Source organism: Neomonachus schauinslandi, chromosome 3, assembly GCF_002201575.2.
Source record: "Neomonachus schauinslandi chromosome 3, ASM220157v2, whole genome shotgun sequence".
Lineage (NCBI taxonomy): Eukaryota > Metazoa > Chordata > Mammalia > Carnivora > Phocidae > Neomonachus > Neomonachus schauinslandi.
The window spans coordinates 97,162,244-97,174,951 of record NC_058405.1 but is presented as its reverse complement, the minus strand read 5'-3'; the positions used below and the strand labels follow the sequence as shown (position 1 = coordinate 97,174,951).

Genomic DNA, 12,708 nt, shown 5'->3' with positions numbered 1-12,708 from the left:
TATCAGTTTCCAGCTATGGAGGAAGAGGATTGCCTTTTCTCCCTTTTTTTGCCATGACAAACAGTACCTTTCCATACCTTTTTGTCCCAATAATTACAATTTCAGTTAGGTAAAAATTCAATGCCTACATTTTTGTGAACACAAATTTTAATCAGATCTGTGAACACAAATTCTAATTAGATCTGAGTCATGCAGTTTACCATGAAATATTTTCCTGTCCTGTATTTTGTTTTCCATGGGAAACAATAACTTGTTTGCTTAGTTTTAAAATAATGATCCTTAATTCACCTCTAAACTCTATCCACCAGTTTTATAACTGTCTTCTCAGGATATTCAGATGCAAAGGGTTTTAAAAGCAATTTATTTTTCCAGAGCATATGTTCACATGTCCCAATCTGAACCTGCTTCCTTCTGCACCTGGTACAGAGTTGTCATATTCCTTCACCATCATTGTGGGGATTCCTGTTGCCTCTCACTTAAATCCCTCTTCCCTCCATCCCATACCTTTCCCTTTCTTTATTTTGGTGGAAATCATTTCCCATTGGGGTTCCTGATAAAAAGGGCACATGAGGGATGAAAATTTCAAGACCTTGCATGTCTGAAGATGTATTCATTTTATCTTCATACTTGTCTGATAATTTGGGTGTAGAATTCTAGATTGTAAATCATTTTTCTTCAGCATTTTGAAGCCTTAGCTCAGTTGCTTCCCATTATAACTTGAAGTAAAAAACTGTTCTGATTTCTAAACCTTGTACAGGGCCTGCTTTTTTTCTTTCCAGATACTTGTAGATTATCCCTTTGTTCCCCTGACATTCTCATGTGCTCTCTCTGTTTTTTCTTCTAGTTGTACTTTTTCTTTTTGTTCCCCTCTCTAGGTGATTTCTTCAGTTTACCTTCTGAACCTTCTGTTGAATTTATTTCTGGTAACATACGTAATTTTCAAGGGTTTCCCCTACATCTGCTCTTGAATATTTCTTTTTTATGATGCTGTGTTCTTGTTTCATGGTTGCATATCTTCTGGCTCTCTGAGGATGTTAGTCTAGGTTTTTTGAAGGTTTCTTCTTTCTGCATAGTCTCTTTGTTCCAGGTTGCTTTTTCTCTTTGTTTTGATTCCTGTATTTTTCATGCTAGAGATTTTTGGGGGCCACTCATTTAAGAAGGGGACACTAAAAACCTGATTGGAAATCTGAGCTTTGTGGGTAGGGCTTTTGACTATGGTCTTTACTTTGGAGGAATGCCCTATGTGTGTTTCCTTAGATCATTTCAGATGGTTCGATTCCCAAAAAGATTACTGCCTGGAGGGTAGAGGTTGGCAGCCAAATGGGAAGAGGGTCAGCATTTGTGTGTTGGAGTGGGCTGCATACCTTCACTTAAAAGCCCCCAGCTTTCATTCCTTTCAGCCATGTATAAGAGTCTGGGGGCTCTCTAATTTATTCCCTTTAGAGAATAGATAAGCCACCTTTCTCCTTGGCTGAGGAGGAGGTATTTCATAGACGTCTGTAGTTGGGATCTGTGACTTTGCTTTTCACAGAGGCTTTCAACCATTGTTCCTTCCTGTCCTTCTTCTACCTCACTTTCAGTGCTGATAGGTACAGCCAGTTCTTTTTGGGGGTGGTGGTGGTGGTGGTGATAGAAAACAGCCTTATTCTTGGCTTTCCCTACTGATGACTTACTGAGTGTTTTGGAGGGAGTGTATGGTCTTGTCCATCTGCAAACATTGCAGTTTGCCAAATTTTGTTGCTGTTTCTTCTCTTTCTGTTCTCTCCATACATTTGGGATTATTCTTTTTTTTAAAAAAATTTCTTTCGGGCGCCTGGGTGGCTCAGTCATTGGGTGTCTGCCTTCAGCTTGGGTCATGGTCCCAGGGTCCTGGGGTTGGGCCCCATGTCGGGCTCCCTGCTCGGCGGGGGGCCTGCTTCTCCTTCTCCCACTCCCTCTGCTTGTGTTCCCTCCCTTGCTGTGTCTGTCTCTGTCAAATAAATAAATAAAATCTTTAAAAAAATTTCTTTATTGGTGCTTTTAGTACGGAGAACAAGTTGAGATATGTGTGCTTATTAGTTCACCATGTTTTTCCAGAATAGACTTTTTTTTTTTGTATACTATGAACTGTGTCACTTCCCAAGTGAATTTTAAGATTCTGTCTTCTGTAGTTCTAGATATCCTCTGTCACTTGGAAAATTCACTCTGTTTTTTGTTTTGGCTAGATGAAAGTGTAGGTATCTAAACTTGGACACTAAACATAAACTGTATGAAAGAGTAAGGATATTTATTTTTTGAATTGCTAAATTCATCACAAATGCTTGAAAGAACTGTTTTTAGACGGAATGGGGTTGGCACTCTGATTTTTTTTTTTTAAGGGAAATTTAAATTTTTTTGACAAAGCTATTTGGACTGCTTTGTTTACTTGGGTGTATTCTCTAAATTTTTCAGAAAAGAGGTTAGATACTCCTCCCTCGATAGCCACTTGCAGTAGTATTAAGACCTGATCAGAGAGCATTTAGAGACAGGACTAATCCTTTTGCTGAAAGTGAAACCAAAAGGCCTAAAAATATTCTTAGTGGGGACCCTAGGTTGAGCATAGTCAAGTATTGAGTAACCTACAACAATTTATTGTTAATTCTTACTCTTTCCCTTTATTAAGTATCCATTGTTTGCTGCTTTACTACATATTCTACTCATTCTCACCTGGGATTCTATATAGCACAATGGTCCATGAGCTTTTTGTGAAGATGTATTTAAATCAGACTTCATTTCTTTCTTTGCAAATCAGAGTATCTGTGGGTTGATTATGAGTATGTGAATATATAAAGCTCGTATAAATTCTTTCCTTTGTATGTTCTTGATTAAAAATTGTTATGAGAAGGGCATAGCACAGGAATGAATGACCCTATTCCTGCCTTTTACTTGCTCATGTTATAGCAGATAAACTGTCTTAAAGGTTAAGGAAAGAATTATGGGAGGGTTAATCTGTTGAGCACACGCGCTCCTCTGTGTGTGTGTGTGTTGTTTAGGTAAATATTGAAGGAATATGGCTAACAAAGACAGTGTAGAGAATTTGTAAGTTCTGTATTAATAAGTTGATAAGATACTAAGATATTGTAGAACATATTTTCTATCGTTAATATTTTCTATTGTTAATGTTCTTTGTCCACATTTTGGGGATTAAATCTCATGACAAGGTCTCAGGTTGAAGTATCATTATGGGATCATAAAAGCATGTTTTGAGAACTTAAGTTTCCTTAGAAATTTCATAGTCTAAAATCTAGAGAATTTCTACAGGTCACAAAATAAAATTTTCAGGATTCCAATTCTTTTGCTCATTCTAGTTAATGGTGGACTGAGCCATTCTCTGCCTCTAAACTAAGCTTGTGTATACATGGCATACAGAGCCAGCCAAGTTGAGTTATATTTTCCCATTTTCACAGAATACAATATGGACAACTTCTGACAGAACAAATTAGTCCATAGGTTGCTTTCTCAAGGTTCAGTATGAGCCACATTTCTATACCCACTCTTAGGTATTCATTATCCCAAGGAATTCTATATCCCTGTTAGGGTTTCTTATGTACACTCATCAGCATGCTTCAGAAGGATAGATGTTGGCTGCCATTTTTTTCTCTTACTATGATAACAGAAGTCAGTAGAATCTTTGTTAGGGATATCTTACTTCATCTAAATTAAAATATCTTGTATCATTATGCTTCATCACTTAAGTAACATTAAATCTCTTTTCATTGTATGCCCAGACTCTAAATAACTTCAAACTAATTTTAATAACTGGAAAAAATGGACACATCTAATAGTTACCAGTCAAGTTATAGAATCCGTTTAATGAACAAAGGAATGTTGTTTCTCCCATTAGACAAGCTAATGGGAAAAATGAGAGGCCAAGAGAGGTGGTTGGCAACTCATTTTCTAGACAGTTACTTTAAATTTTATTCATTTGAATAAAATAGGCTTGTTTATTTTGACAAATTAGAGCTGAATTTTGACCTTAATACCTAGGAAAAAAGAAAAATCCCATGTAGCATTTCCTTTCTAATTTTAAAGAGTAATACATGGCCACTTACATATATTTTTGCAAATTAGGTCTTTGTTCCAGAATACAAGTTTAATTCTGAGATCTAACATTTCCAAATTATTTATATATATGTGTGTGTGTATATATATATATGTACGTATATGTTTGTATAGTTCCTCTTAGGAAATACACAGTATGATTTTGGAGGGTCATAGGCCTGCATGTAAAAATAAATGATGGGGAAGAAAGGAAGCCTTCCTTAATCTTACTTCTCCTTGTATAAGACCTGATGTTGTATATAAAATTTTTAAAAAAATTTTTAACCTCATTCTGTTTCCATAATAATTGAAGTTGTCAAACTGCTTTACATCTCAAACCTACCTATCCAGTCTGTTAAAGAATTCTGAAAAGTTTTGTGTAATACGTGTACCTTCCATTCCAAATAAATACATAGTAATATTTTAATATTTATCATATTGAAATCTTATTTTAAGAAGTAAAATATTATAAAAAGAGTATCTTACCTTCCTCAGACCTTTTCCTTTTCTATTTGGTTTCCATCCTTTTTCCTCCTGAGGGCAGTTGCTGTCATAAATTTAGTGTATATCCAGTTCTTATGTTTAACTGTGCATGTATTTACAAAAACATATATTTTTAAAGGATTTACATATTTGGAATAACTCAAGTTTTTATGAAGTTATATTTTTAAAAAATGAGTTTTGCTTTTGAGTGTCAGCTATTTGGAAATAGTTTAACTATGGTGTATCATCATGTGAGTATACAGTTCTCATTATTCATAGTAGATACTCCTATAAAGTTGCTGTGAACGCTGAATTAGTGAATACTGAACCATTGCTCATAGCGGGAAACGGTTCAGTTCTGTGAGCCTTAGATTCCAACACTTTTGTCAGCTGAACATGAAACCTTGTTTTATTTGTGTTTCTGTTTAAAGACACACTATTTAATATATATCGTTGATTTATTAGCATTGATATCACGGCCAACAGCAAAACTGTGACTCATGCCTGAATGCACCTTATCCAAAACTGTATTTTCTCCATGACATATATCACAGCCTTAAGTTTAGGAACAGTAGATGGCACTTTGGCACTACTGTGGTTGGGGACCCTTTTTATTTTATTTTATTTTATATTTATTTTAAGTTTATTTGAGAGGGAAAGAGCAAGCGAGAGCACAATAGCACTGGGAGGGAGAAAGCAGACTCCCGGCTGAGCAGGGAGCTCGACGCAGGCTTGATCCCAGGACCCTGGGATCATGACCCGAGCTGGAGGTAGATACCCAATCGACTGAGCCACCCAGGTGCCCCGGGGACCCTCTTAAATAGCAAAATCACCTGCAAAAATGTGGAAACTGTGGCACTAAATAGATCATGAAAAGGACACTTACTTACAGCATAAAAGCTGAAATGAATAGACAGCATTTCCTTGTTTGACCTCAACTACAAATGTGTCGGTCAACTCATTTTCAGAGCTCTGCTCATGTGCATGCCTACAGATTTTTACCAGCTCATGCTATATGTGTGGTTTTACATTTTTGCTATTCTGATAGTTATGAAATGGTATATATCATCATTACTGTAATTTGATTTCTTCTGAAATCTCTGATTTCTGTGTCTTTAATTTTGAATTAGAGACCAGAATTTGTTTGTAAAAAGTTCTTTTATTTTTAAACTGAAAACTTTCTTAATTTTTTATTGTGATATGTATTAGTAGTGATCTAATCTCTATCATATATCCACCTTTACTTACTTTTCAGTTTGCTAATCCAGACTTTACTCAACCTATCTCAGAAGTTGTAGATGAAGTAATTCAGAATTGCCCTATTGATGTCAGACGTCCTCTCTACAAGGTCAGTATTTACAGCAAAATTGTTCAAGGTCTTCTTTTAAAAAACTTCTTTATATTTCTGTCCATTGTTGAATATTAAATTTAAAAATCCTCTCTTCAAAAGCCTATGATAGTATTTTAATACTATTTCTTATGTCTTTATTTTTCTCTTTCTCTCTAAAAGTCATACTTACTTATTTATTTTTCTCCACTAATATAGAATATTGTCCTCTCTGGAGGTTCAACCATGTTCAGGGACTTTGGACGTCGCTTGCAAAGAGATTTGAAAAGAACTGTAGATGCCAGGCTGAAATTAAGTGAGGAATTGAGTGGTGGCAGATTGAAGGTTGGTTTTCTTAGTTATTAGGGGGAGGGTTGATGGTGCCTTGATTATTGTAATAGGGATGGGAGATGTCAGCCAACTTTTGCTTTTATTTAGGAAAATAAGGATTTTTATCAGGCTTTCTAATGGAAAGTGGTTAATCATATTGAGATCTTATTTTAAGAAATAAAATACTAACAAAAAGAGTACCTTACCTTCCTCAGACCTTTTCCTTTCTCTCTTTGGTTTCAGTTCGTTCTTTTTCCTCCTGAGGGTAGTTGCTGTCATGAATTTAGGTATATCCAGTTCATGTTTTTAACTATGCATGTATTCAGAAAAACATACGTTTTTAAAGGATTTACATATATGGAATCATTCAAGAATATCATATTTGTGATATTCTTGGTCATTTGATTCCTCTAGGATATCATCAACATTTCTGGAAAATATTCTTAGTCTGTGTGAGTGACATTATTTCATATGTCTCTCACAGATAACGTATATAGAGAAGAATTCCTTGCATACTCTAGGGATAATATTCCTTAAGGATCCACACAATTTTAAATAGTACTATAGCAGTACAACATAGCCGAGTTGAGAGAGAAGCTGATGTTGTGGGGTCAAGCCTGCTTGCACAGACTCATTCTAGCGTCCCCCACAGCAGCCTCATAGTGTGAAATCGAATTGGTGGTTTAGCAGAAATAACTTTTCTTTTACATGTCCTGGACTTTGGGTTTGCTGTCAAAATCAAAATTAATTTTAAATTCTCAGATATCTGCTTTCTATATTTATGAGACAGTTTTTTCAGTAAATATTATGTTTCATCCTTGTTCAATGTAGAATATTGAAGCAAAACATTGATTTAGAGGATACATTGCTTAATAATAACACGTTTTATTCAGCTTGGAAAATTATCAAGAATTAGGGCTTCATCTGAGACTACTAGTCGTTCAAAATTACTTAAAAGTAAAATACAATCCTCTAGGGTTTGCTGCTGCTTTAGAAATTGCATGACTACTGACTGTTTTCAGCCCCTAAATTTTGATTTATCTTAAATTTATCTCTTGGGGAGCAGTAAAAAAGTATGTTTAAGTAGTTGTTTAGTTTGTGGATGGACTCATTATAGACATACGAAATGAAACATGCTGTTTTTGAGTGTAATATTTTAATAAAGTGAAAATTTAACATTTTTAGGCTTGTACATTTAAAAAACAAGAAATGAGGAATTTTTTTTCCCCTCCGTGATATCAGCACTGTACTGACATTAATGATACAGGAGAAATCCAGTTTACCGGAGGACTCTGCCTCCCTTTTTATTTTACTTGATATTCTTACTGATTTTCATATCATTTTAATATATCTGTATCTAAATCTGGCTTTATTGCCTTTCAATCTGTAATTTTTAATAAAGGCAACTAAATAGCTTTTCTTAACAAAAAAAAAGCCATTTTTTATGACATGTAAATATTTTTAAACTTTTTATTTTGAAATAATTTCGTACTTACAGAAAAGATACAAAACCTAAAGGAATTCCTTTATATCGTTCACCTAGATTCTCCAAATGTTAGCATTTTATATTTGCTTTATTCTCTGTCTATAAAGATACGTACCTATGCAAATATACACACATGCAAATATTTTTCTCTGAACTATTTGAGAGTGAGTTGGAAATATAATGTCCCATCACCCCTAAATATTTTAGTGCGTATGTCCCAGAACAGGACATTGAGTTGTCAAAATCACAAAACTAATCTTGATACAATAAAAAATCTAGTTATAGACCTGATTCAGGTTTCACCACTTCCATTATTGTCCTTTATGGCAAAAGGAAGAAAAAAAATACTGGTCTAGAATCCAGTCTAGGACCACATGTTTGAATTAGTTATTATGTCCCTTTAATCTGGAGCAAGTACTCAGTCTTTTTTTTGTATTTCTTTCTTTTTTTTTTTTTTTTTTAAGAGTTTATTCATTTTGGAGAGAGAGTGAGCAAGAGAGTGCATGCAAGTGCTCTTGAGTGGAGAGGGTTAGAGGGGGAGGGAGAGGGAGAAAGAATCTGAAGCAGACTCCACACTGACTGAGCCACCCAGGTGCCCCTTTTTTGTCATTCTTATTTAACCTTATTGCTTTTGAAGAATACAGACCATTTATTTTACAGAATGTTTCTCAGTTTGGGATTGTCTGATACTTCCTCATGATTAGTTAGGTTCAGATTATGTACTTTTGGCAGTAATACCACAGAAATGATATTGTATCCTTTTTTAGTGGATTGTATCACTAGACACATGGTATAATTTGTCCCAGATGTTAATTTTGATCAGTTGGTTAAAGTTGTGTCTGCTGGGTTTCTCTATAAGGTTATTATTTTTTCTTTATGTGTAATAAGAATCCTATGGGAAGATACTTTCAGACTATCTTGTTTCTTTTCAAACTTTCAACCACTGGTTTTAACATCCATTTTTCTTTCCTAAAATAGTTACCACTGTGTGGTAGTTGCCAACTGGTATTTTGCAAATTCCATCATTCCTTCTATGGTTTTTAGTCTCATTTTACTGTAAGGAAGAATTTTTCTTTCTCATTCATTCAGTAATACCTCTATAAAAACCTGATTTTTCATATTATTCTTTAGACTATATCATCAATATCATTGTGATAAAATAACCTATCATTAATACTATTAATATCTTTAATTTTGATGCTCAAATTTTTTTCAGATTTGGCCAGTGGGAGCCATTAAAGGTGGCTTTTTGTCCTTTTGATGTGGCCCTAGTATTCTTTAGGCTTTTTGCTACTTTTTGACCCAGCAAAATAATTCAGATTCATCTTGTACTTTCTGTTCTTCAATATTAGAATCAGCCTTTTTTTTTTTTTTTTCCCTGAGACACCCTTGTTCCTTTTAGTGGAAAATGCTATTAAGGAACCAAATTTTGGGGATGGGTGGCTCAGTCGGTTAAGTGTCTGCCTTCGGCTCAGGTCATGATCCTCGGGGTCCTGGGATCAAGTCTTGCATCAGGCTCCTTGCTTAGTAGGGAGCCTGCTTCTCCCTCTGCCTGCCACTCCCCGTGCTTGTGTATGCTCTCTCTCTCTCTCTGACAAATAAGATCTTTAAGAAAAAAAAAAAGGAACCAAATTTTGGACACTAGGTATATTCATTGTTACTGAGGGTCACTGCCTCGAGCCTTCTTGGGAGTCAGAACTAGGATGTACTTGTGTGCATGTATATACACACACATCTGTATCCAGTTTTGTATTTATATAAATTAAGAACTCTTAATTCATAGTGATACTACTAGCTCCAGAATACCAGAAGTTCATTGTAGCCTTCCACTTTTTCATGTTTGTAATGCAGTTCTCTGACAGTGAGAAACTTGGCTTCCATTATCTACAGTGTATTGATGTTTTGCTCGAACTAGAATACTTATTATAGTGCTTTCAGAATTGTTAATCCATACCACACACAGTGAGAAGTATACTAACTGGAGTTCAATATTTACTTAGTTTTTATCTTTTTTAAAAAAGATGAGAGGGAGGGAGAGTCCTAAGCAGTCTCTTGACCCTGAGATCATGACCTGAGCTGAAACCCAAGAGTCAGAGGCTTAACCCACTGCGCCACCCAGGCCCCCTACTTAGTTTTTATCTTAAGACAGAGGGCTAGTCATAATACTGTGTTCATAAATTACTTGGGTTAGTCCCTTTCCCCACTTCAGTGTGGTTGTTACTGTTTTTGTTTTTTTTTTTAAATAAAATTAGCTGAATTTGTTTCTGTTGTATTCTGTTTTGCTTTATGTGCATCCTGCCTCTTTTAAAGTTTTATTTACTTTTGAATATACAGTTTTGTGTATATACATTAAAAATTAAATGATACAGAAATTGTTATTTGAATTTACTGTTGAACTGCTCTTACTTTGTCATTTTTAGCCAAAACCTATTGATGTACAAGTCATTACACACCACATGCAGCGATATGCAGTTTGGTTTGGAGGATCCATGCTGGCTTCCACGGTGAGATAAAGCTTACATTTAAAATTTGATTTTTTTTTTCCAGTTAGAAGAAATAGCCAATACATATATAATATAGAATAACAAGGGAAATTTCTTTAAATTTATCTGCAATATATCTGTATATTACATGAGGAAGTTTTAAAATTGGTTACATATATATGTACATAGTATTTTAAAAAGTAGAAGTTATTTGGATTTTATTTTTTGCTTGTTTTTTAGAGTGAAAATTTAGTTTTAAAATTCATCTGTAGGGAAAGTTCTTTTAATCTTGTGATGATACAGATATTAGAAGGTTCATTGTTTTTTTGTGCAAATATTTAAAAACACTAAGATCACTGCATAGGAAGTGTGATGTTCAAAAGTTAGTAGAGGGAATTATTCTAAGGGTCCTTTCCCCAAACCAAAACATCTTAAAACCTCTTTAAAAGGTAATTTAGCATCATTAGCCTATTAAATATCAGTGCTTTATCCTGTAGTACACATAATATTAAATAAAATGAAGAAGCTTTTATCTGAATTACTGAAAATTACATAAACTTGGATTTTTAAAACCATTTAAAAATAAGAGGTAAAAGTTACTTTCTTCCTTAATTTTAGTTATCTTCTGTTTGTGCCATATAATAACCTGGTGAGTTTGTAAGTTTGCCCTTTGAAGAAGTTAACAGAGAGAGCGCCTCTGTCTATACCAGACCTTTAGTGAGGAAAGCAAGTTAATCTAGAAGTTTTTGTATATGACTAAGAGGAGTTTATATTTTATTTTATTTTAAAAATTTTATTTATTTTAGAGAGTGAGAAAGAGAGTGAGTGTTGGGGGTGGGGGAGCAGAGGGAGAGGGAGAGAGAATCTGAAGCAGACTCCCCAGCGCTCAGCAGGGAGCCCAACGAGGGCTTGATCCCATGACCCTGAGATCATTGACCTGAACTTAAAGAGTCGGACACTTAACTGACTGCACTGCTGAGGTGCCCCTTATTTATATTTGAGATTAATGCTGCTTTTTTAGAGTACTGATTTATTGTACAATGTGGGGAAATCTTATCAAAATAGTCTGAGCTTTTGAGAATCAGTCTTCCAGTCCTCAGAATTTCAGAATCATGCTGAGGTAGGGGGATATGTGTTAGGACATGTGTTAAATCCTACTCTTCATTTCTGATAAAGATTTATAGCTGATTTTAAGTCACGGTTTCTAGAATTTTTAAGCTTCATTCAAATATCGAGATGGACTAATAATAAACATTTTAGATTTAACAAATCTATTTTAAAGCATACTGAGAGGGTGGTACATTTTTGGCCTTTGTAAAAATGCATGTTTTTATTTTCAGCCCGAGTTCTACCAAGTATGCCACACCAAAAAGGATTATGAAGAAATTGGACCTAGCATTTGTCGTCACAATCCAGTGTTTGGAGTCATGTCGTAAAATTGATTTCATAATTATTGGGGTTAGGGAGGTGGGGAAGAAATAATCTTTCTGATTACCTGTTTTGTCTGGATGGCTGGTTTTGAGGTTTTAAACCTGACTTGAAGTAAGAAGACCAAACATAATTATACAGGAATATTTTAATAAGTATATCAACATGAGAATGTAGAGGAGAGCCAAAATGATTAAGTGTTTTTCTTTAGACTGGATATTTGAATCTTATGTGTAACAAAAAGAAGTGGGTTTTAGTTCTTTCTGTGCCCCTGATATTTTGTATATTATTGAATTATCCAAGATTTGATGGGATTTATCGGTATGTAGATAGCTCTATAATGCTTGAGTTGTACACTTCTAAGTGTGCAATGCAAGAGCTTGTTTATATTTCATACTTTTTATACTTTGAGGAAAAAAGTCAAAGAAAAACTAGTATTTGAGGAAAAACAAGTGACCAAGTAAAGGATAAATTAAGAAAAAAAAAAAGCCTCATGAGACTTGGCGTACACACACACTCATGGGATTCCAGTTATTACAAATGGCTTCCACCCCCTTGTACCCCACAGTGGTTTTCTTTGCAAGTGCTTTTGGAACTAAGAAGCTAGTATCTTGGATTAACTGATGCCCACTAGTGCTTTCTGATTACTCGAATCCTGTTTCTTGCTTTAAAGAAAAAGTAAAGATAAGACTGTTGGACCAGTACTGCAGTTCTGTAGTGTCATTTCTTATTAAAAATAAATAATTTGATTACCAAAATTGGTATATTTAAAGCCTAACACCATTCTAATAAAGGCACAGATTTCTTTTTAATACTTGTTTCAAGCTCTTTAATCTCTTTATAAGTTAACTAATCTATTTTCTTCAAACCTCTGCAATAGTTCTTTAAAATCACAACAGTTGGTTAGCAAGCTGACTTTTTTATGTGCTCTAAACAAATAATTGTGAAATTTTAATACATTGAGTGCTTTCATTTTGATAACTGGATCTCCATTTGATATTTTCATTTGTATAACTCATTTGCAGTCTGAAAATTTTTTTAGTGCCAGTCCCTGACATATCATGGAAAGTTAATTTTCTTTGCATTTTAAAATATCTGGACCATGAAGAAAA

The 12,708-nt window shown here is 34.5% G+C and overlaps 1 protein-coding gene across 1 annotated transcript in view; it reads left to right on the top strand.

Moving 5' to 3' along the window:
- ACTR3 (actin related protein 3) overlaps positions 1-12,408 on the top strand; it is a 58,888-nt gene extending 46,480 nt beyond the window's left edge. Inside the window, exons 9-12 of the mRNA XM_021695921.1 lie at positions 5,798-5,890; positions 6,089-6,214; positions 10,106-10,189; positions 11,509-12,408. Coding sequence (XP_021551596.1) covers positions 5,798-5,890; positions 6,089-6,214; positions 10,106-10,189; positions 11,509-11,604 — 399 coding nt within the window. The 3' untranslated portion in view covers positions 11,605-12,408. The remainder of the gene's footprint in view (positions 1-5,797; positions 5,891-6,088; positions 6,215-10,105; positions 10,190-11,508) is intronic.
- Positions 12,409-12,708: the final 300 nt, after the last annotated feature.